Here is a 24,845-nt window from a genome sequence, read left to right on the forward strand (position 1 = left end):
ATATAATATAATATATATAATATATAATATATAATATATATATAATATATATATAATATATATAATATATTATATATTACATATATGTTATATATATGTTATATATATATATATCTTCTCTCTCTCTCTCTCTCTCCTATTGGTTCTCTTTCTTTGGAGACTCATGACTAATGCAATGTCTCTTATGTCTCTCTAAACTTAGGTTCCTTCTCTATTTACTCCCCTCTGCCCTGTCAATTTATTTGTCTTGGACACTGAAAAACTGGGTCATTGGTCCTGTATCTGTTCCCACAGATAGAATTTTGCCACTTGCTTCACTGTGGTGTCTCTGACACTGTTTGTTGGATTTAGAGGCTTGATAAGTTCCATATTCATTTTGTGTGTGTGTGGTGGAGGTGGGAGAGCACAAAATGTTTTCATAGATGGGGTTGTTCACCCATCCAGAGACACATAATGTCTGGTTGTCTCCATTTTTTGTGACTTCAGCAGCCATGGATGATCATAACCTAAATCCATTAATTCTTAGGAGTTGTGAATTCTGCTATTTAAATTATATTTTATCATTATTAACTGTAACTTCCCCTCATCTACTGTTTGGTTATCTAGTCAAACAGGTAGCACTGGAAAGACAATTCTACCTCTTGAGTTGTCTGTTTTTAAAATAATGAGTTTGTTCATAAGCATCCTTTAAGAGTTTCTAACTAATTTTTTTTAAAGTATCATTATAAGCCTAGTGTCATTCATGACCTATTTGATGTGTTTCAGTCCATTGAAGTTATTACCCTTGTTAATGCTAAAATGGTCTCATCTTGACCTGTGGGAGCCTTGTCCAGTGGCTTCTGAATACTTTCGACGTGTAGTCTTTGTTAGGTTCCCTGCTATTTCGTGTGACAAGTTTCCAGGTAATATTTTACATTTCTTGCCTGAGACCTGCAATTGGTAATTTCTCCAAGTAACTGAACATCAATATTTTAAAAACTTTCTCAAGTGATTCTAACATGTATAATAGCTTGGAGTGAGAGCAATCACTATTGCACCTTTCTCAATTTTTCAGTTAACATATATTTCCACAAATTTTTAAATTATCTGCTTCAAATTTAATGACAGTTTGCTCTACATTTGTTCATAATTTTATATCTACATTTGTTCATAATTTTATATTACTTTTCTTCTTAATAAATTGCAAGATTAATATTCTTGCATGAAGAATGAGGTTTCAAAAACAGGAAAACACTCCGAATGTAATCACCATTACATTATCATCTTTTGAGGAAAGAAGATACATATAAGCCTGGTCCCAGACTGCATATACCTATCTTATGATAATTCTTGTACTGCATGGTCAGAAAATAATGAGACATGCAAAACATTTAACAGAAAACTGGCAATGAGATGACCAAATAGGAACAGCTCCAGTCTATAGCTCCCAGCATGAGCGACGCAGAAGACGGGTGATTTCTGCATTTCCAACTGAGGTACCGGGTTTATCTCGCTGGGGAGTGCCAGACAGTGGGTGCAGTGCACCGTGCGCAAGCTGAAGCAGGGTGAGGCATCACCTCACCCGGGAAGCGCAAGGGGTCAGGGAATTCCCTTTCCTAGTCAAAGAAAGGGGTGACAGATGGCACCTGGAAAATCGGGTCACTCCCACCCTAATACTGCGTTTTTCCAACAGGCTTAAAAAACAGCAAACCAGGAGATTATATCCCGCACCTGGCTCAGAGGGTCCTATGCCCACAGAGTCTCGCTCATTGCTAGAACAGCAGTCTGACATCAAACTGCAAGGCAGCAGCGAGGCTGGGGGAGGGGTGCCCACCATTGCTGAGACTTGATTAGGTAAACAAAGCAGCCAGGAAGCTTGAACTGGGTGGAGCCCACCACAGCTCAAGGAGGCCTGCCTGCCTCTGTAGGCTCCACCTCTGGGGGCAGGGCACAGACAAACAAAAAGACAGCAGTAACCTCTGCAGACTTAAATGTCCCTGTCTGACAGCTTTGAAGAGAATAATGTTCTCCCAGCACACAGCTTGAGATCTGAGAACAGGCAGACTGCCTCCTCAAGTGGGTCCCTGACCCCCGAGTAGCCTAACTGGGAGGCACCCCCCAGTAAGGGCGGACTGACACCTCACATGGCCGGGTACTCCTCTGAGACAAAACTTCCAGAGGAACAATCAGGCAGCAGCATTTGCGGTTCACCAATATCCGCTGTTCTGCAGCCACTGCTGCTGATACCCAGGCAAACAGGGTCTGGATTGGACCTCTAGCCAACTCCAACCTGCAGCTGAGGGTCCTGTCTGTTAGAAGGAAAACTAACAAACAGAAAGGACATCCACACCAAAAACCCATCTGTACGTCACCATCATCAAAGACCAAAGGTAGATAAAACCACAAAGATGGGGAAAAAACAGAGCAGAAGAACTGGAAACTCTAAAAATCAGAGCACCTCTCCTCCTCCAAAGGAACGCAGCTCCTCACCAGCAACGGAACAAAGCTGGATGGAGAATGACTTTGACGAGTTGAGAGAAGAAGGCTTCAGACGATCAAACTACTCTCAGCTACAGGAGGAAGTTCGAACCAATGGCAAAGAAGTTAACAACTTTGAAAAAAAATTAGACGAATGGATAACTAGAATAACCAATGCAGAGAAGTCCTTAAAGGACCTGATGGAGCTGAAAACCAAGGCTTGAGAACTATGTGACCAATGCAGAAGCCTCAGTAGCCGATGTGATCAACTGGAAGAAAGGGTGTCAGTGACGGAAGATCAAATGAATGAAATGAAGCAAGAAGAGAAGTTTAGAGAAAAAAGAATAAAAAGAAACGAACAAAGCCTCCCAGAAATATGGGACTATGTGAAAAGACCAAATCTACATCTGATTGGTGTACCTGAAAGTGATGCAGAGAATGGAACCAAGTTGGAAAATACTCTGCAGGATATTATCCAGGAGAACTTCCCCAATCTAGCAAGGCAGGCCAACGTTCAGATTCAAGAAATACAGAGACCACCACAAAGATACTCCTCGAGAAGAGCAACTCCAAGACACATAATTGTCAGATTCACCAAAGTTGAAATGAAGGAAAAACTGTTAAGAGCAGCCAGAGAGAAAGGTCAGCTTACCCACAAAGGGAAGCCCAGCAGACTAACAGCTGATCTCTCAGCAGAAACTCTACAAGCCAGAAGAGAGTGGGGGCCAATATTCAACATTCTTAAAGAAAAGAATTTTCAACCCAGAATTTCATATCCAGCCAAACCAAGCTTCATAAGTGAAGGAGAAATAAAATCCTTTATAGACAAGCAAATGCTGGGAGATTTTGTCACCACCAGGCCTGCCCTAAAAGAGCTCCTGAAGGAGGCACTAAACATGGAAAAGAACAACTGGTACCAGCCGCTGCAAAATCATGCCAAAATGTAAAGACCATCAAGACTAGGAAGAAACTGCATCAACTAACGAGCAAAATAGACAGCTGACATCATAATGACAGGATCAAATTCACACATAACAATATTAACCTTAAATGTAAATGGGCTAAATGCTCCAATTAAAAGACACAGACTGGCAAATTGGATACAGAGTCAAGACCCATCAGTGTGCTGTATTCAGGAAACCCATCTCACGTGCAGAGACACACATAGGCTCAAAATAAAGGGATGGAGGAAGATCTACCAAGCAAATGGAAAACAAAGGCAGGGGTTGCAATCCTAGTCTCTGATAAAATGGACTTTAAACCAACAAAGATCAAAAGAGACAAGGCCATTACATAATGATAAAGGGATCAATTCAACAAGAACGGCTAACTATCCTAAATATATATGGACCCAATACAGGAGCACCCAGATTCATGAAGCAAGTCCTTAGTGACCTACAAAGAGACTTAGACTCCCACACAATAATAATGGGAGACTTTAACACCCCACTGTCAACATTAGACAGATCAACGAGACAGAAAGTTAACAAGGATATCCAATTGAACTCAGCTCTGCACCAAGCAGACCTAATAGACATCTACAGAACTCTCCACCCCAAATCAACAGAATATACATTCTTTTCAGCACCACACCACACCTATTCCAAAACTGACCACATGGTTGGAAGTAAAGCACTCCTCAGCAAATGTAAAAGAACAGAAATTATAACAAACTGTCTCTCAGACCACAGTGCAATCAAACTAGAACTCAGGATTAAGAAACTCACTCAAAACCACTCAACTACATGGAAACTGAACAACCTGCTCCTGAATGACTACTGGGTACATAACAAAATGAAGGCAGAAATAAAGATGTTCTTTGAAACCAATGAGAACAAAGACACAACATACCAGAATCTCTGGGACACATTCAAAGCAGTGTGTAGAGGGAAATTTATAGCACTAAATGCCCACAAGAGAAAGCAGGAAAGATCTAAAATTGACACCCTAACATCACAACTAAAAGAACTAGAGAAGCAAGAGCAAACACATTCAAAAGCTAGCAGAAGGCAAGAAATAACTAAGATCAGAGCAGAACTGAAGGAAACAGAGACACAAAAAACTCTTCAAAAAATTAATGAATCCAGTAGCTGGTTTTTTGAAAAGATCAACAAAATTGATAGACCGCTAGCAAGACTAATAAAGAAGAAAAGAGAGAAGAATCAAATAGATGCAATAAAAAATGATAAAGGGGATATCACCACCGATCCCACAGAAATACAAACTACCATCAGAGAATACTATAAACACCTCTACACAAATAAACTAGAAAATCTAGAAGAAATGGATAAATTCCTCGACACATACACCCTCCCAAGACTAAACCAGGAAGAAGTTGAATCTCTGAATAGACCAATAACAGGCTCTGAAATTGTGGCAATAATTAATAGCTTACCAACCAAGAAAAGTCCAGGACCAGATGGATTCACAGCCAAATTCTACCAGAGGTACAAGGAGGAGCTGGTACCATTCCTTCTGAAACTATTCCAATCAACAGAAAAAGAGGGAATCCTCCCTAACTCATTTTATGAGGCCAGCATCATCCTGATACCAAAGCCTGGCAGAGACACAACCAAAAAAGAGAATTTTAGACCAATATCCTTGATGAACATTGATGCAAAAATCCTCAATAAAATACTGGCAAACCAAATCCAGCAGCACATCAAAAAGCTTATCCACCATGATCAAGTGGGCTTCATCCCTCGGATGCAAGGCTGGTTCAACATACACAAATCAATAAATGTAATCCAGCATATAAACAGAACCAAAGACAAAAACCACATGATTATCTCAATAGATGCAGAAAAAGCCTTTGACAATATTCAACAACACTTCATGCTAAAAACTCTCAATAAATTAGGTATTGATGGGACGTATCTCAAAATAATAAGAGCTATCTATGACAAACCCACAGCCAATATCATACTGAATGGGCAAAAACTGGAAGCATTCCCCTTGAAAACTGGCACAAGACAGGGATGCCCTCTCTCACCACTCCTATTCAACATAGTGTTGGAAGTTCTGGCCAGGGCAATCAGGCAGGAGAAGGAAATAAAAGGTATTCAATTAGGAAAAGAGGAAGTCAAATTGTCCCTGTTTGCAGATGACATGATTGTATATCTAGGAAACCCCACTGTCTCAGCCCAAAATCTCCTTAAGTGGATAAGCAACTTCAGCAAAGTCTCAGGATACAAAATCAATGTGCAAAAATCACAAGCATTCTTATACACCAATAAGACAGCCAAATCATGAGTGAACTCCCATTCACAATTGCTTCAAGAGAATAAAATACCTAGGAATCCAACTTACAAGGGATGTGAAGGACCTCTTCAAGGAGAACTACAAACCACTGCTCAATGAAATAAAAGAGGATACAAACAAATGGAAGAAGATTCCATGCTCATGGGTAGGAAGAATCAATATCGTGAAAATGGCCATACTGGCCAAGGTAATTTATAGATTCAATGCCATCCCCATCGAGCAACCAATGACTTTCTTCACAGAATTGGAAAAGACTACTTTAAAGTTCATATGGAACCAAAAAAGAGCTGCGTCACCAAGTCAATCCTAAGCCAAAAGAACAAAGCTGGAGGCATCATGCTACCTGACTTCAAACTATACTACAAGGCTACAGTAACCAAAACAGCATGGTACTGGTACCAAAACAGAGATATAGACCAATGGAACAGAACAGAGCCCTCAGAAATTATGCTGCATATCTACAACTATCTGATCTTTGACAAACCTGACAAAAACAAGAAATGGGGAAAGGATTCCCTATTTAATAAATGGTGTTGGGAAAACTGGCTAGCCATATGTAGAAAGCTGAAACTGGATCCCTTCCTTACACCTTACACAAAAATTAATTCAAGATGGATTAAAGACTTAAATGTTAGACCTAAAACCATAAAATCCCTAGAACAAAACTTAGGCAATACCATTCAGGACATAGGCATGGGCAAGGACTTCATATCTAAAACACCAAAAGCAATGGCAACAAAAGCCAAAATTAACAAATGGGATCTAATTAAACTAAAGAGCTTCTGCACAGCAAAAGAAACTATCATTAGAGTGAACAAGCAACGTACAGAATGGGAGAAAATTTTTGCAGCCTACTCATCTGACAAAGGGCTAATACCCAGAATCTACAATGAACTCAAACAAATTTACAAGAAAAAAACAAACAACCCCATCAAAAAGTGGGAGAAGGATATGAACAGACCATTCTCAAAAGAAGACATTTATGCAGCTAAAAAAACACATGAAAAAATGCTCATCATCACTGGCCATCAGAGAAATGCAAATCAAAACCACAATGAGATACCATCTCACACCAGTTAGAATGGCAATCATGAAAAAGTCAGGAAACAACAGGTGCTAGAGAGGATGTGGAGAAATAGGAACACTTTTACACTGTTGGTGAGACTGTAAACTAGTTCAACCACTGTGGAAGTCAGTGTGGCAATTCCTCAGGGATCTAGAACTGGAAATACCACTTGACCCAGCCATCCCATTACTGGGTATATACCCAAAGGATTATAAATCATGCTGTTATAAAGACACACGCACACGTATGTTTATTGCGGCACTATTCACAATAGCAAAAACTTGGAACCAACCCAGATGTCCAAAAATGATAGACTGGATTAAGAAAATGTGGCATATATACACCATGGAATACTATGCAGCCATGAAAAATGATGAGTTCATGTCCTTTGTAGGGACATGGATGAAACTAGAAACCATTATTCTCAGCAAACTATCGCAAGGACAAAAAACCAAACACTGCATGTTCTCACTCATAGGTGAGAATTGAACAATGAGAACACATGGACACAGGAAGGGGAACATCACACACTGGGACCTGTTGTGGGGTGGGGGGAGGGGGGAGGGATAGCATTAGGAGATATACCTAATGCTAAATGACGAATTAATGGGTGCAGCACACCAACATGGCACATGTATACATATGTAACAAACCTGCACGTTGTGCACATGTACCCTAAAAGTATAACAATAATAAAATTAAAAAAAAAAAGAAAACTGGTAATGAATACTTTTTTTGTTTTTGTTTTTGAGACAGGGTTTCACTCCTGTCACCCAGGCTGGAGTGCAATGGTGCGATCTTGGCTCACTGCAACCTCTGCCTCCTGGGCTTAAGCGATCCTCCTCCCTCAGCCTCCTGAGTCGCTGGGACTACAGGCACATTCCATCACGCCTGGCCATTTTCTGTATTTTTTGTGGAGACTGGGTCTTACTATGTTGCCCAGCCTGGTCTTGAACTCCTGAGCTCAAGTGATCCACCCTCCTTGGCTTTCCAAAGTGCTGGGATTACAGGTGTGAGTCACGACACCCAGCCAAAACCTACCTTTAAATACCATTATAACAATAAAAATAAAAAAGAGTTTCCTGAATAACTAAATGACAACATGGTGTAATGTAAAATAGGCCTCTTAAATTTCAAATTTAGTGATATGATGATCTAGCTCTCCCACTAAAGTAAACAGAGACCTAGGTGCTGCAGAAGGGATTTTAATATTACAAAGCAACAGCTGTCTCAGGAATGAAGTTGGTATTAGTTAAAACCGTTCTGTGGTTTTTTCAAGCCAGATTTGCTTATGGGAACTTGGCATCTCAGTGCCAAGGTATATGAGCCCATTGTTTGAGGAAATCCTGGCTTTGCATACCTAAATCCTTGTGGTTACCTCTCCATGATGACCGGTGGACTTCCCTGTTGCAGAATATGATTACCAGCAAGCCGAAACACAGTTTAAATGGTCAGTTGAAGTCACAGCATCTGTCTTGTCGTTTGCGAACTTACTTTTTTCCTTCCTTATCATGGCTTTCATGTTTTTTATTTGAGACTTATTTTGCTTTTTTTTTTCTTTGAGATGGTCTCACTCTTGCCTCCCAGGCTGGAGTGCAGTGGCATGATCTCAGCTCACTGCAACCTATGCCTCACGGGTTCAAGCGATTCTCCTGCCTCAGTCTCCCAAGTAGCTGCAATTACAGGTGCCTGCCACCATGAACAGCTAATTTTTGTATTTTTAGTAGAGACGGGGTTTCACCATGTTGGCCAGGCTGGTCTTGAACTTCTGACCTCAAGTGATCTGCCCACCTCGGCCTCCCAAAGTGCTCGGATTACAGGCATGAGCCACCGCACCCAGTTTATTTTACTTTTTAAAACTCTAAGTTGCCTTAAATATTTCTTGGAAAATGTTAAGAGTATAAGGGAACAAAGTATAATAGAATCTTTTGAGACCAAAGTCAGTAAAACAAATTTGTGCTAATACTGAAAATATCCCCAAGTATATTGGAAAAACAAATTATTTCTAGTTAAACAATTTGTTCGCTTACCTCTAGTTCATAGCCAGGCTCACACTGATAAATAATTGTGCTTTCAAAGGTGTATTCACTGCCAACCACAAATCCATGTTCTGGACTTTCAGGTTTCCCACAAGAAACTGGACTGCAAGATTCATCGGAGAATGGTGGCTCCCAGGTTCCATCAAGCTAAGTGACAAATAACAAAATGTAAGTTATGTTTAGAAGTTAATACATATGAATGAAGAAATTTGCAAATATTGGTTATTTGCAGAATAATCTCCAAAATGATAGTCAAAAGCACCTAGAGTTTGGTCCTACTTTTGCTACTTATTATATGTGGGCTTAAAAAACATACTTAAAAAACATTATTAGATGGTCTTAATAGTCACCCATAGACAATTTTAGACATTTCTTAAGCCCATAAAACAGGCATTTTCTTCCTAATAGAATCTATTCAAAAATCACGGGCAACAAGAAATATATTTTCATTATAATGCACGAGAACTGGAGGTTAATACAAATATTCTATAACTTACACTAATGCACTCTTAAATTTCAAGATTCTATATTTTATAATAAAGTTTATGAGAAACAGCAAATTTTAGGCCTACTACTCAAAGTTTAAGAAAATCAGCTTCCTTTTCTCCATTCCAACAAGAATACCTGAAAACATTTTATCACATATTTTTGAAGGGGTCATGTAGAAAAAAATATATATATATATAAAATTTTGTGTCTATAAAGAAATCAATAATGATTAAAATAAATTTTATAAAGAAATCCTCAATAAATGATTAAAATAAAAATAACCAAAATAAATTCCAGATACAGCAAAAGAAAACAGTAATATGTAGCTTTTAACAGTTATTAGTGTTATAATTACCCAGAAAGGTTTCTGCAAAAAAAAATTATTAAGGCACTACCGACACTATTGAAAAATTAAATGCAACAAATATACTAGGAAAATGGTTAATCTGTTGGGTAAGGTGAGGCACACACAGATATATCTCTTGAAGATTGTTATTCTATTGCTAATATTTTTCTGTTTTCTTTGTGGAAATATATATGAATTGGATAACAGTCTTAAACAGGATTTGAGGCTAAACCCTCATTCTACATATGAACCAAAAGTAATTTTGTATATATGCCTGCATCATGATTAACCATTTTCCTAGTATATACATTGCATTTAATTTTTCAATATTGTAAGTAATGCCTTAATAATTTTTTATTTTGCAGAAATCTTTCTGGGTATTATAACACCAGTAACTGTTAAAAGCTACATATTATTGTTTTCTTTTGCTATATGTGAAATTTATTTTGGTTATTTTTATTTTAATCATTTACTAATGATTTCTTTTTCTCCAGAGACTTGTGATGACTCCTTTATCAGAATCAGCTTCTGACTCATTACTTCTGTTCCATTTATTTTTACTGCTATGTAATTTTACATGAATACTACACTAACAGTTTTGTAACTCTGTGATATGTTTTAGTTTCTGGAGAGACTGGTCCTCTTTCAGTATTCATTTTTCAAAATTTGTATTGATCTCCTTATCCATGTATTTATTTTATGAACTACAGAATCATTTTGTCACATTACAAAATACTCCTAGGTGCTGAACATAGTTTTACACAGTTTACGCCTTTAAAAGGGTCTATTCTACTTTTCAGACCAAAAATTTAAACCAAAACCCAGTTGAGCAAAAGAGGGGGTCATACTATGTGTGAAGAAACTAATGAAGGTTGTGAAAAATAAATTATTGACTTAAAAAAAAAAGAGCTTACTATCTTTTTTAGCCAGTATCACAGAGTTCTCCAGGGCTTACAAGGGGACCCAGTTGTCTACATACCCAACCTGGAGAACAATAATTTGATTCCCTTAATTAAGGCAGAACTCTGTGTCAGACAGCTCAGAGTCTTAGACAAAGTTTCCTCTAAAATTTCTTCAGCTCTATATCTAAAAGGGACCATCTGGAACCATACAAAATTTGAAGGCATGTTAACAAACCACACGAAATTTGAAGGCAAGTTAATAATTTGGCAATTATTTAACTTGTTCCCCCTAATGTTTCTGCTTTTAGGTTTGACATTGACCAATCATTGAGTATGCATGATTTATAAATGGAAAACTGGGAGAAGGGAATGGTTCTTGAATCCCTACTATATGTCAGGCAAGTACTAGCAATTTTATATTACATTAGGTAATTTAATCCTTTCAATTATCACAGATTTACAAATAAAAAATAAGCCGAAGGAATATAAGGTCATAGAACCTATAAATATTTGAGATGGAATTTAAACAAAAAAGTATGCTTGAAGTGAAAGTCTGCTATACTATGCCACATTCCTCTGCTTTTAATCCCCTGACACCAACCCCAACTCCAGCAAGAGTGTATCAGTGACACATTTTTTCTTCTCCTGGTATATCTTATGGAAGTTAGGAGAAGGGGATGGGCTAGGAAAGTCCGCTATCTACGGTGCTGATTCCTTCCCCGCCACCGCCTTTTTTTTTTTTTTTTTTTTTTTTTTTGACACGGAGTATTGCTCTGTTGCCAGGCTGGAGTGCAGTGGTGCAATCTTGGTTCACTGCAACCTCCGCATCCTGGGTTCAAGCAATTCTCCTGTCTCAGCCTCCCGAGTAGCTGGGACTATAGGCATGCGCCACTATGCCCGGCTAATTTTTGTATTTTTAGTAGAGACGGGGTTTCACTGTGTTGGCCAGGATGGTCTCAATCTCTTGACCTGTGATCCACCCACCTCGGCCTCCCAAAGTGCTGGGATTACAGGCGTGAGCCACCGTGCCCGGCCCGATTCCCATTTTCAAACTAAAAGTGCCAAAATTAGGTAAAAAAATGTGAAAATATCTATAATAAGATTTCATGACAAATTAATTATAAATCTTATGTGCAAAAGAATGTCTATGCATAGAAATCAGCCATGGGTTATGCCCAATATGTTTGTAGATTTAGTGGAAAGACCAAGGTTGTAGAAGCAGGCACTTTCCTCCATTATTTATCTCATTTCTCACCAACAATACAAGATACGTGTAATAATACACTTTTTTTTATACAAATAAGGAAACCAAAGTTCAGAAATTTTAAGCAACTTTCTCTACTGCTTACAAGCAGCAAATAGCAGAGAAGAGGATTTGACACCACTTATCTGTCTGCTTCTGCAAACTTTTGTCTTTCCACTAAAACTGGAAACATATTGGGCATAGCCCATGGCTGATTTCTACACAAGGACCCTCTTTTAATAAGATTTACGGTTAATTTGTTATAAATACATTGTTATAGAAATCTTAATATTTTACCTAACCCTGGCACTATTTTAGTTTAAAGTGGGAATACTGCAGAAAAAAGATACATTTTACTATATTTTCTACCAAGAAACTTCTCAAATCCTTTGAAATGAGTGAAAACTTCAGACTTTTTTTTTTCTTTTTGGGATTACTATTATAGATACTGCTTGCTTGGCAATATATGTATATGTAGGCGTTACACATTCTAATTAAGACAGAATCTTACCTGACATACTGATATGTTAACTCCCTCAAAGGTATACCCTTCTGCACATGACACAGAAACTTGCCTATTCACACTGAAATCGTCCCCATGAACAAGTATATGTGTTATGTTTTCCGGGAGAGGACATTTTTTAGGACTGCAGGAGATTCTCTCAGGGAACCAGCGACCATCTTTCTGACAGGTGAATGTATCTGTAGCTGTATCCATCGTATAACCTTCCAGACATCTGCAATGGAAATGCAAAAATGAATGCCTTAAAGGAAGTACAATATAGTTTCTGATCTATCCTTGGATTTAGGAAGCTGTTACAAGGCTCAGTAGATATTTTGTGCAACATATTGATTCTACTGTCAGGCGGATGGCATTGCCATGCAAAAACACCAACATAACAATAACAACCGGTTGAGCTGGGTGCGGTGGCTCATGCCTGTAATCCCTGCACTTTGGAAGGCTGAGGCAGGAGGACCACTTGAGTCCAGGAGCTTGAGACTAGGCTGGGCAACATAGTGAGAGTTCATCTCTATAAAAAAATAAACAAAATTAGCTGGGCGTGGTGGCACATGCCTGTAGTCTCAGCTACTTGGGAGGCAGAGGTGGGAGGATTGCTTGAACTAAGGAGGTTGAGGCTGCAGTGAGCCAAGAACATGCCACTGCACTCCAGCCTGGGTGACAGAGCAAGATGTTGTCTCAAAAAACCAAAAAACAAAAAACCGGTAATAACCAGATCAGTTCTCAGTTATCCACATGAAAAGTTAGTCAAGACTAAAATTACTTTAAGTGTTTTTGATGTTATTTACCTTATTGTGGATATTATTATTATTGAATTCATTTTTATTCTATAAACAGCTAACAGTTCAGGAAATTCTAGACAGTCCAAAATGGACTCAGATACTAGTAGGAATACAGCGTAATTAATATGTATTATGAATACCTACTTAATATGTATTATGAATACCTACATGGACTTAGATACTAGTAGGAATACAGCATAATTCATATGTATTATGAATACCTACATGGACTCAGATACTAGTAGGAATACAGCGTAATTAATATGTATTATGAATACCTACATGGACTCAGATACTAGTAGGAATACAGCATAATTCATATGTATTATGAATACCTACATGGACTCAGATACTAGTAGGAATACAGCATAATTCATATGTATTATGAATACCTACTTTGTGCCAAGTGCTGTTGTAGGTCCTTTACATAAGATATTTCTTTTAATCCTGATTATTTGGCATGATTATGGCCTGAATTCTTCAGCTTTTTGCCTTATGTCCCCAATATTTGCATGTGTAAATATAATCACAAAGTTATAATCATAAAGAAATTTACTATCACGATGTTTAAAAAACAGCTTCACGATTCCAGAGCTTTTCAAGCTAGCTAGAGGATCTTGCTGTTTGTTTCATGAAGCTCAACAGAATATGACAGTCGTGATAATTACATTAGAAACATGTCTGAAAAAAGTATCGATTTATTTTTATACTCAGTGGATTTCTACATAATTGTAGGTAGAATAAAGCCAAGTGTTAAAAGCACCAGTGTTTGGAGAGCAGTTCAGAGATGATGTTTTCTTCCCAATCAGCAACATTTTTGATCAATCACGTTTCATTTTATAATCCTCCTGCCCGCACCCCTTGGAGACCCTAGAGCCATGATCTTACCTGAGTTTCACTTCACTTTCATAGGTGTGTGCCTCTCCAGTTGCCACTGCATTGGCGACAGATGGTGGGGACCCACAGGACAAGGGCTCACAGACTGGATAAGGCTGGCTCCATACCCCTTTCTCTGTACAAATCAGATCTGAACTGCCTTGTATGACATATCCAGACCTGCAGCTGTAAGTTATCACATTTTCCTTCCAAGAGCTGGTCTCATTGATGAACGCGTTTGGTATCATTGGAAGAGAACCACAAGAAGTGTGTTCACAGTGGGGGAACCCAGAGCTCCACTGGCCATTGGCTTCACAGGTGATTTCAGAAAGTCCTAGGAGCTTGAAGCCTTTGAAGCACTGAATCCGGGCTGCCTTTCCACAGTCAAAATCTGTCCCATTGACAGTTCCATATTCAATTACTGGTGTGGAACATCTGCAAGGCAGGCAGGAAGGTGAGCTGCCACTCCAGGAGCCATTGGAGAGGCACCTTCTTGATAAATTTCCATGGAGCTTATAACCAGGAAAGCACTGATACTGTATATGGCCCCCATGAATAAAGGAAAAACCATTAGGGAAACCATGGGCAAGATCTTCAGGAGGTCCACAGTTGACTGGTTTACAGAGAGGAATCTCTGCATCCCAGTTGCCATCTGACTGACAGGTGAGTTTTGGAGCACCGTGCAAGATGTAGCCCTCGTGACAGTGGAATGTTACTTCCTTCATGAAGCCATAGTCCAGGCCTTCCATCACCCCATTGGCCAGTTGTGGCGGGGTGGCACACCTGACAGGCACACAGTCGGGAGTGGCTCCACTCCAACTCCCATTGGCAAGACAAACCCGACTCCTGGCTCCCTCAAGCAAGAACCCTTCATTGCAAGTGTATTCAATCTCTTTTTGGAATGTATACTCGTCTCCTCTCACCTGGCCATTGGCTGAGACTGGGGGTGAACCGCAGTCCACAGGAATGCAAATGGGCTCATCCTCATCCCAGTTTTTGTCATCCTGGCATGTTCTCCTCTCAGTGCCATTCAGCACATATCCGGGGTCACACTCATAGTACAACGTGCTCAGGTATGTGTAGTTGCTTCCTTTGATGGATCCATTCATGATTGGATTTGGCTTTTTGCATGAAATGGCTTCACAGCGTGGGGAAGCACCACTCCACTTTCTATTCTCTAGACAAAGCCTTAAGTCAGAGCCCACTAGAATGTGTCCAGGTTTACAGCTATACTGCACAGCACTTCCCATGCTAGTCTCTGTAAAACGCAAAAAGCCATTTTCAGGAGCAGTAGGCAAGTCACATTCAATTGAAATGCAGGATGGTGCACTGCCATTCCAAGTTCCATCTTCCTGGCAGATCAGCACAGGGTTCCCCAGAAGTTCATATCCTGGATTACAGGTGTATGAAACCATGGTACCATACAGAAAGTTTGATGAATGTGTAGCAGGAGCCTCCTTTGTATTTTCCCAGGTTTTAGCCACTGCTCCCAAATGATAAGGAGGGTGAGGAGTCACGTATGGAACTTCCATCATGTCGTCGTCTTGCTCAAAATATCCCTGGTCATCTTTGAGTTTAGTACAGTCTCCAAAATCTATATGAGGCGGGAGGCCACAGTCTATTGGCATACATGTTGGGATGGAACTTGACCATCCTGACTCTTCACAGGTCTGCATGGCATGACCAGCCACCTGAAACCCAGGGAAGCAACTGTAGATGATTATGGCACCATAGCTGTAATCTGCACCTTCTACAAAACCATTTTCAATGGGTTGTGGGGAATCACAGTGGATGGCATTGCAAGATGGGGCATCTACATCCCAATCACCTGTCTCTAAACAGGTCAAGGCACTGGGACCTTCGAGCCGAAAGCCTCGGTTGCAAGAGTAGGTAACGGTCTGTCCATAGTGTAGGTCCGTGTAAGAGAATTTGCCATTCAAAATCTCCTTGGGTTTCAGGCACTCAATGGCTTTACATGTTGGTTTTCCTCCAAGCCAGTGACCATTTTCTCCACAAAGGGTGGTAGTATTTCCCACCAATTCAAAGCCTGGCTTGCAGGTATAGAGAGCTGTGCTGAGATAGGCAAGGCCTTGCACATCAATGATTCCATTGGGGATTTCCTCAGGTTGGGGACATTCTACTGGAACACATTCTGGCAGTGGAGAGCTCCAGGTGCCATCAGGTTGGCAGACGGTGGTAGAATTTCCTCTTAGGAAAAACCCACCTACACAAGAATACTTGACAGTACTTCCAAAATGAAGAGCAGAAGAAGGAACGGGGACACCAAACGAAATTAGGGGAGGTGGGGTACAAAGAACAATCTTACAAACAGGGAAAGAGTCATTCCATTGCTGGGATGGCAAGCATTTCAGGACAGAGGGGCCTTGCAGGACATGCCCTTCTTTACAGGAAAATGTCACAACTCCTACCTCAGTGGTCAGCTCCTTTAATACTAGCTGGTTTTCTAAGAGGGGCGGCTCTGGGCACTTGGCAGGCATGCACTTTGGATTTGACTTCTTATTCCATTTGCCAGATTTCTGACACGTCCAAGAACTGTCACCAACAAGCTCATAACCCTCATTACAGAAAAACTGAACCTTGGACCCTACTTCAAAGTTTTCTCCTTTCATGAAGCCATTCTGGATCGGGGGAGGTTTTCCACAGTCGAGAGGAACACACATCAGAGGGGATTCACTGTGCCAGTGGCGATTGGCTTGGCAGACAAATACAGGACTTCCGACTGACTTATAGCCCGGGTTACACTGATACCTCACTTCACTCTCAAAGATCCTGCCAGTTGTATGCTGTGCAACAGGAAGAAAGCAAGTGAGTGCGATTTGTATAACAGATGATGGCATTAACTAAATCCTTGGATAGTGAAAAAAACTAAAAGGTCTATGTTAAAATGAATCAATTAGGAAGTAAGCAAATAATGATTTATGGTTTTTCCAATAGATCCATTCTATTTTTTTAGATAAGTGAAAATGATAGTAGAAAGTCAACTTAGGCTCGGCATGACGATTCATGCCTACAATCCCAGCACTTTGGGAGGCCGAGGCAGGAGGAACACTTGAGGTTAGGAGTTCGAGACCAGCCTGGCCAACATGGTGAAACCTGTACAAAAATTAGCTAGGCATGGTGGTATGTGCCTGTAATCCCAGCCATTTGGGAAGCTGAGGCAGGAGAATCACTTGAACCCAGGAGGCAGAGGTTGCAGTGAGCTGAGATTGTGCCACTGCACTCCAGCCTGGGAGACAGAGCAAGACTCTGTCTAAAGGGAAGAAAGAAAAGAAAGAAAAAAAGAAAATCAAATTAAGTAATCCCCACTGCAGAAATCTTTACTACAGTTTTGAGCCCATAACAAGTAAAAGATCAGTAATCTATATATTGATTGGTGAACTGATGAGGCAACACTAAAAATGATAAATTACTCAGTTCAAAAAAACTTTCTGCCCAAAGAAATGCTAGTAAAGAAGCACATAAACAATTAACATGTATTTGTTAATGTTGTTAGATCATAAATAGTCAAATAAAATGTTTTTATGGGTATGTCTTAAGAATACTATCAAAATTTTGTTTATATTCTTAACATATTTCTTAAAAATTACTGCTGTAACAATAGAAAATAAACAATATCCTATCTTTTAAAACAAAAAATTAATATTCGTGATCTCAAAATTCAAACACATGTAATATAACAGGTCATAAACAAACAAAATTACTCATTTTGTTTATGCATTGCTTGTGTGTCTCCCATGCATGTAAGCACCATGCCATTACACATCTAATCTGTGTTGTTAAATGCTAGGTCGCTGATTCTCAGAACTGTACCTGGTGCCAAGCAGGAGCTCTAGAAATATTTATTAAATTTATAAATGAACACCTCTCTACTTATACTCTATACCCTCTTCCAATTAATAAATGAACCTCTCTACTTATACTCTGTACCCTCTTCCAATGAAAAGCTACTAAATCTAAGCAAAAGCCTTAAATAAAAGGCTTTTACTGTTTTGTTATTTTGAATGTAAAGGAGAAAAGGTTGTACTGTGTATATATGTGGGTTTTAAAAAAGTGTTTAATTAGAATATGGTCAATTTCAAATGGCTCTGGATTTGAGGGAATAGATTCTCATTCCTATTTTCTTGGTAGGCTTATTGAGAAGACACACATTAGCGTGAAAGCGGGACATATTTGGGTTGGACTGAACTCTTTTGTCCATCACAGTGAAATTACCTTTAGGTTTACCAAAACAGAATTGTAAAAACTACATTATTTGGTTTACCCTATCTTTTGTCTAAGCATTTAAAATTATAATATATTTCTCTAGGTTCCATTTAGACCTTGCCTTCTATAAAATAAAGCATATATCTATCCTGAAAAACCTCTGTAAAACAAAATATTATATTAAAACTGGTTTATTCTAACTTCCTATTTAGGGCTAAGCTGTTGCCACAAAGCACTTGAAATGCCTATACACTAGTAAAATGCAGAAAGTTATATATTAAAGATTCATAATCATCTTCATTAATTTTTTTTCCAGTCTTCACTACCTGTAGATTTTAGCCATTTCTGTTTTCCAATAATTAATTTGTTCATTGCCCCGCTTCTGAATAGTGGGTTCATCACAGTGGGCTGGCCCTGTAAGTAAGTGATGAAAGCCACAGACCATTTGCTAATTAGTCTCTTACCTCCAGAAAGTGATTCACAACCTTACGCAGATGAATTAATTCATCAAGAGATGAATTAATTATGAAAATGTTAAAAAGATTATCATGATTCTTTGTTAGTGATAATAGTAAATTCCAGTTTCCATGCCTTAGTGAACTTGGCAGTGTTTGGACTCAATTATTTGTTTTGTTTATTTATGTATTATGGGCCCTGCGACAAAAGCCATAGACCATTTGCTAATTGGTCTCTTACCTCCAGAAAGCCATTCTCAACCTTAGGTGGTTCACCACAAGATACCGGGTGGCACGTCGGTATAGGACTACTCCACTGCCCTGTGGCTTCGCAGGTGCTCTTCTTTTCCCCTTTGATGTAGAACCCCTTGTTGCAGCTGTAAGCCACCATGGCTCCAAAACTGTAGTTTGATCCACTTGCATAGCCATTCATGATGCTTGGTGGCTCTCCACACCGCACAGGGATGCACTGGATGGACATGGGGGAAGGGTTCCACTGCCCACCTCTCATACATTCAATCTTTGCTGAGGTGTTCAGTACAAAGCCTTCCATGCATTTAAAGCTCACAACTGAGCCAGCTGCAAATTTTGCTTTGCTCACAGATTCCAAGATGCTATAGGAAACCGATGGAGGTTTTTCACAGAAATGAGCTATACAACGGGGCATGTCTTGACCTTCTGGGGGTACCCACTTGCCCTGGGCATTGCAGAGAAGCTGGGAATTGTCTGCTAGGCTGTAACCATCAGAGCAGTAGTAGAATGCAATGTCTCCAAAGAGCCGATGGGCAGTCTCTGGAGAGGCGTGGTCCACAATGGGTGGCTCATCACAGGAGACAGCCAGGCACTGCTGGTCACTTCTACTCCACTTGCCGTCGGCCAGGCATTCAATGGTGTCAAGACCAGCAAGAGTATAGCTGTGAGGGTGGGAAGAAAGAAAGAATAACTAAGCATAATATTTGAGAAAAAGTGTTTGTGTCTTCTTCTATTTTTTAAATCTTTCCCACAATGACTTTAAATTTATCTTTAAAATAATATTTCCTCTTTGAATACTGAGCTTATTGATCAAATGACTTTCACTTGAGATATGTCAATACATTGTGATATTGTTTGTTCAGAAACATGTATTTAAATCTTCCCAACGACTTTATCTTTAAAATAATATTGACTCTTTGAATATTGAGCTTATTGATCAAATGACTTGCATTCGAGATATATCAATACATTGTGATATTAATATTTGCTCAGAAAGGGAAATGGATTTAAGATTTTTTTGCTACTTAAGGAACTCTAATAATTGCTATACATTTAAAAAATAAAATCAAGGAGTAAGCTGTATAGTGCTATTCGACTCAAATATGGAATTCTATCTGCCTTTAGATGGTTTTAACTTGATTTTAGCATTTGTCTTTATTGTTTGTTCTTAAGCTACAATGTACAATGCCATATTTAGCCTACATATAGCTCATTGTTATGTACTGACACCTAGAGAACTTTGAAACAGTGATTATAATTTCAGTCTCCAATGTCTCCTAAACCTTTACCCCATGTGGCTAGAGTTGAAAGGTGTCAATTCAAGATGGATTAAAGACTTAAACATTAAACCTAAAACCATAAAAACCCTAGAAGAAAACCTAGGCATTACCATTCAGGACATAGGCATGGGCAAGGACTTCATGTCTAAAACACCAAAAGCAATGGCAACAAAAGACAAAATTGACAAATGGGATCTAATTAAACTAAAGAGCTTCTGCACAGCAAAAGAAACTACCATCAGAGTGAACAGGCAACCTACAAAATGGGAGAAAATTTTCCCAACCTACTCATCTGACAAAGGGCTAATATCCAGAATCTACAATGAACTCAAACAAATTTACAAGAAAAAAACAAACCCCATCAAAAAGTGGGCAAAGGACATGAACAGACACTTCTCAAAAGAAGACATTTATGCAGCCAAAAAACACATGAAAAAATGCTCATCATCACTGGCCATCAGAGAAATGCAAATCAAAACCACAATGAGATACCATCTCACACCAGTTAGAATGGTGATCATTAAAAAGTCAGGAAACAACAGGTGCTAGAGAGGATGTGGAGAAATAGGAACACTTTTACACTGTTGGTGGAACTGTAAACTAGTTCAACCATTGTGGAAGTCAGTGTGGCGATTCCTCAGGGATCTAGAACTAGAAATACCATTTGACCCAGCCATCCCATTACTGGGTATATACCCAAAGGACTATAAATCATGCTGCTATAAAGACACATGCACATGTATGTTTACTGCAGCACTATTCACAATAGCAAAGACTTGGAACCAACCCAAATGTCCAACAATGATAGACTGGATTAAGAAAATGTGGCACATATACACCATGGAATACTACGCAGCCATAAAAAATGATGAGTTCATGTCCTTTGTAGGGACATGGATGAAATTGGAAATCATCATTCTCAGTAAACTATCGCAAGAACAAAAAACCAAACACTGCATATTCTCACTTATAGGTGGGAATTGAACAATGAGATCACATGGACACAGGAAGGGGAGCATCACACTCTGGGGACTGTTGTGGGGTGGGGGCGGAGGGGGGAGGGATAGCTTTGGGAGATATACCTAATGCTAGATGACGAGTTAGTGGGTGCAGCACACCAGCATGGCACATGTATACATATGTAACTAACCTGCACAATGTGCACATGTACCCTAAAACTTAAAGTATAATAATAAAATAAAATAAAATAAATAAAATAAAAGGTGTCTTCTGCATATGGCTCTGCTATTCAATCAGTATGAATAAATTTTTCTTAGTAATTCCCAGTCGTTATGCACAGATGTTTGCCCATATATAATGATGGATTGATGACTTAACAAAAATCTAAAATTACTCTCAAGTGTTCTGTCAATGAGATAGAACAAAAGATTAGGATATGCAGTATTAGAATAATTATATTTGAGTCATGCTTATTTTCATCACTGATCTCTTACTGAACAGAAAATTGATGGAGTTTTGAAAAAATCTCTAACACCTGATTAGCCTGTCATTTTGCTACTAATGAAGGGTAAGGGAAATAAAATAATTGAGTACCTAGTTTAATCCTGCTTAGATGTAATGATTTCTTCATTATAAGAAAATAAAGTGAATGGTGGTTCAGACAGGCTTAGAAACTTGCCTGAAGTCACACAGCTGTAAGCAGCAGAATTGGGATCAGAATTTGGTTGATCAGATTCCAACACCTACACCTTTATTCCACAACACTGCTCTCTGTCTCTCTGTTTTGAAAGTGAAGAAGGTTAGATCATACTTTCTGGGTGTCCTGGGCAAACTGTATTGCAGTGTCACTAATACAAATTATTTGACCCACCCATTAGCAAAGATTAATTCATTAGTTATCAAATATTTCTCCTGAGATCTCTTTTAGTTTTATAAAGCATCAGCTATTATAGAGAGGTTGAAATTCCTTCATCCTAACTGGCAATATTTATGAAATCTATAAGAGACAGAGAAATCAGGAAAAAAATAACAGTGTATCAGCAGAGCTATATGCAGCCACCTTACCTAAGTTCACACATCATGCTATGGATGGAAGTGGTCTCAAAATGAATACTCAGACATTCCCAATAGTTGAGTACAGCCCCCCGTTAGGGCCTGCTGCATTTCGTTGCTTTAGATAGGCTCAGTTCTTTGTATGAAGATCTGAACTTAGCTTGGAATAATAGCCTATCAATATCACAGTGATGCTTTAGAAGAACACATCTTAGGATAAACTGGCTGGAACAAATTTGCATTTTTCTGGAATCGTAACAAAAAATCCTTTGAAAATGGGCAGAATAATTTTCAGATGCAATTTGCAATGATTTGATTGACACACTGGGTAGAAGCTTACTAATGAGCATGTGCCTGGAGAGCTTTATGACAGAGCTCCCAAATGCATTATTAGCTCTTCTGTCTTAGCAAAAATGCCTTAAAAGAGCAGCCTACTAGATATTTAAACAGCTGCAATTTAATAAGAACAACAGGAAGCATAAACCAGCATCAATAATTATGTTTTCAATCATAAAGATTTTTGTCTGAACATATCTAATAATTGCATTTAGAAGTTTATATTTGAGAAGAATCAAAAGGAAAAATTTAATTAGGATTTTAGGGTGGCAATAACCCTTTCTTCCCTCTGCATTTCTCACCAAGGAGTATAAACATGAGCATGAAAAGGAAAATGAGAAACAAATGACCACTTACGTATTTGAGCAAACAACTGAAAACCCCCTACGTTTGAGGGTTTTGATAAAAGGTTTAAAAAAGATAAATGTTTTGATAAAAGATGAATTTGGAAGGCCAAGTTTAGGGTAGGACACAGAAATGAGACTTCTTGCTTCTTTCTTTCCCTGGCATTCATTATATCACTTAAGTCTCTTAAAGTCTCTGCATTTTTGTCCTAAGCTTAAGAGTGGATCTTGCCCTTATAATTCAAGGAAAGGCCAATGAAAAGCACAACACCAGTATAGGAGGAAAACTTGGTGAGACAGATGCAAAAATGTGTGTATGTACACATGGTAAGCATGTGGCTTATATAAGGCCCAGGAGGCTTACATTGTGTGCAGGGCAATGGTCTGCGCTAGGCAGCCCCAAGGGAGGAGACAGTTAAGAGGGACTGGAGAAGGAAATAAACTTTAATACTCTAATAAGGCCAACAGCATCTTGAGAAGTGGAAGAAGACGGTAAGACAGGTCATATTTTACAAAGGCCATGACTTGAACAGAGCGATGCCATCCTTGACTGGAACAAGACACAGGGCATGTAGACCTATGCCAATCAACTCCTTGGGGGAAAGAAATAGAAAATAAGTAAAGAGAGATAAGATGAGTGCTGACTTCTTGTTCTGCTCAACAATAGTCTGAAAACCCTCCCTCTATAATACTTGATGAATTACAACACAAATTATTTTAAATGCATAGCTGAGCTGACAAGAAAGGAAATTTCCATGTGCCAGAAATGAAGAGGAAATTACAAACAGAAAAGTAAACTTGTGAATGGATGCTATGGTTGACCTTGGATTAGACAAAGAAGGGAAGTCGAGAGGATAGAAAATATAGCTTCGGAGTTAAAATAGCAATAGTGGAGTCTGTACCTCATGTGGATTGGAGTTTAGAATTTACACCATTCACTTTGTATGGAAAATCTTCAAATTGATAAATCAATGTAAAATTAGGTTCTTGGCTGGTGATACTCCCGAAACACCTGGTAGAAAAAAAATCTACATACTCAGAAAATAAGGGGTTGCCATAGATAAAACAAGCCCTGTTTACTATAAGGGCACAATCTGAAATTATAACACACACAAACATGTTTTCCATCACAAATGGGTCGGCAGACAGAAAAAACTGCAAGGGTAGAGCACCAATAAGTGAGATAATAGAAAAAAAGCTCTAAAATATAAAAAATAGTATGAAATAAGTATGTTGAAATAAGGACAAAAGAAAGACTCAAAATTCTATTAAAAGTGACTATGAAAAAATGTTTGAAAAATAAATAGAAATTCTGGAAATAAAAATGTGGAACATAAAAATTAAAAACAATGGACATATTCAAAAACAGGCTACAGATATTAGAAGAAAAATCAGTGGACTGGAAGAAATATATGAAGAAATTATCCAAATGTAATAGGTTTTGAAAGAGATGAAAAGTGTGACAGATTAATTAACATGAAAAATAGAATGAAAAGGCCCAACATATATCTAGTAAGACAGCCATAAAGATATAAAAGAGAAAGTGAGAAACAGAAAATATTTGCAGTGAAAATGACTGAGAATATTCTAAAATTGGTGAAAGATATAAATTCTCAGATGTAAGAAGTACAATGAGTCCCAAACAAGATGAATGACAATAAATACACCATAGTCATCTCATAGCAAAACACTAAAACAACAAAGACAAGTTTTTAAAAAGTAACCAAAGAGAAAACATATTACTTATACAGAAACAAGAATTTGACCAGAGTTTCTCAATTTCAGCACTACTGATATTGTGGACCAGATACTTCTTAGTTGTGGAGGACTGTTCTGTACATTGTAGGATATTTAGCATTTTTCCTAGATTCCAACTATTAGATGCTAGTAGCATCTTCCCCCCAGTTGTGACAACCAAAAATGTCTCCAGACATTGCCAGATGTCCTTGGAGGGCAATAT

At 38.7% G+C, this 24,845-nt stretch overlaps 1 protein-coding gene across 1 annotated transcript in view; it reads right to left on the reverse strand.

Annotated features, from left to right (window-relative positions):
• SVEP1 (sushi, von Willebrand factor type A, EGF and pentraxin domain containing 1) overlaps positions 1-24,845 on the reverse strand; it is a 209,799-nt gene that overhangs the window by 26,653 nt on the left and 158,301 nt on the right. The window contains exons 37-40 of the mRNA XM_004048429.5: positions 18,902-19,574; positions 13,994-16,785; positions 12,315-12,540; positions 8,815-8,970 (exon numbers count right to left, since the gene is read on the reverse strand). Of these exons, the coding sequence (XP_004048477.5) occupies positions 8,815-8,970; positions 12,315-12,540; positions 13,994-16,785; positions 18,902-19,574 (3,847 nt within the window). The remainder of the gene's footprint in view (positions 1-8,814; positions 8,971-12,314; positions 12,541-13,993; positions 16,786-18,901; positions 19,575-24,845) is intronic.

This window comes from Gorilla gorilla, chromosome 13, assembly GCF_029281585.2.
Source record: "Gorilla gorilla gorilla isolate KB3781 chromosome 13, NHGRI_mGorGor1-v2.1_pri, whole genome shotgun sequence".
Taxonomy (NCBI): domain Eukaryota; kingdom Metazoa; phylum Chordata; class Mammalia; order Primates; family Hominidae; genus Gorilla; species Gorilla gorilla.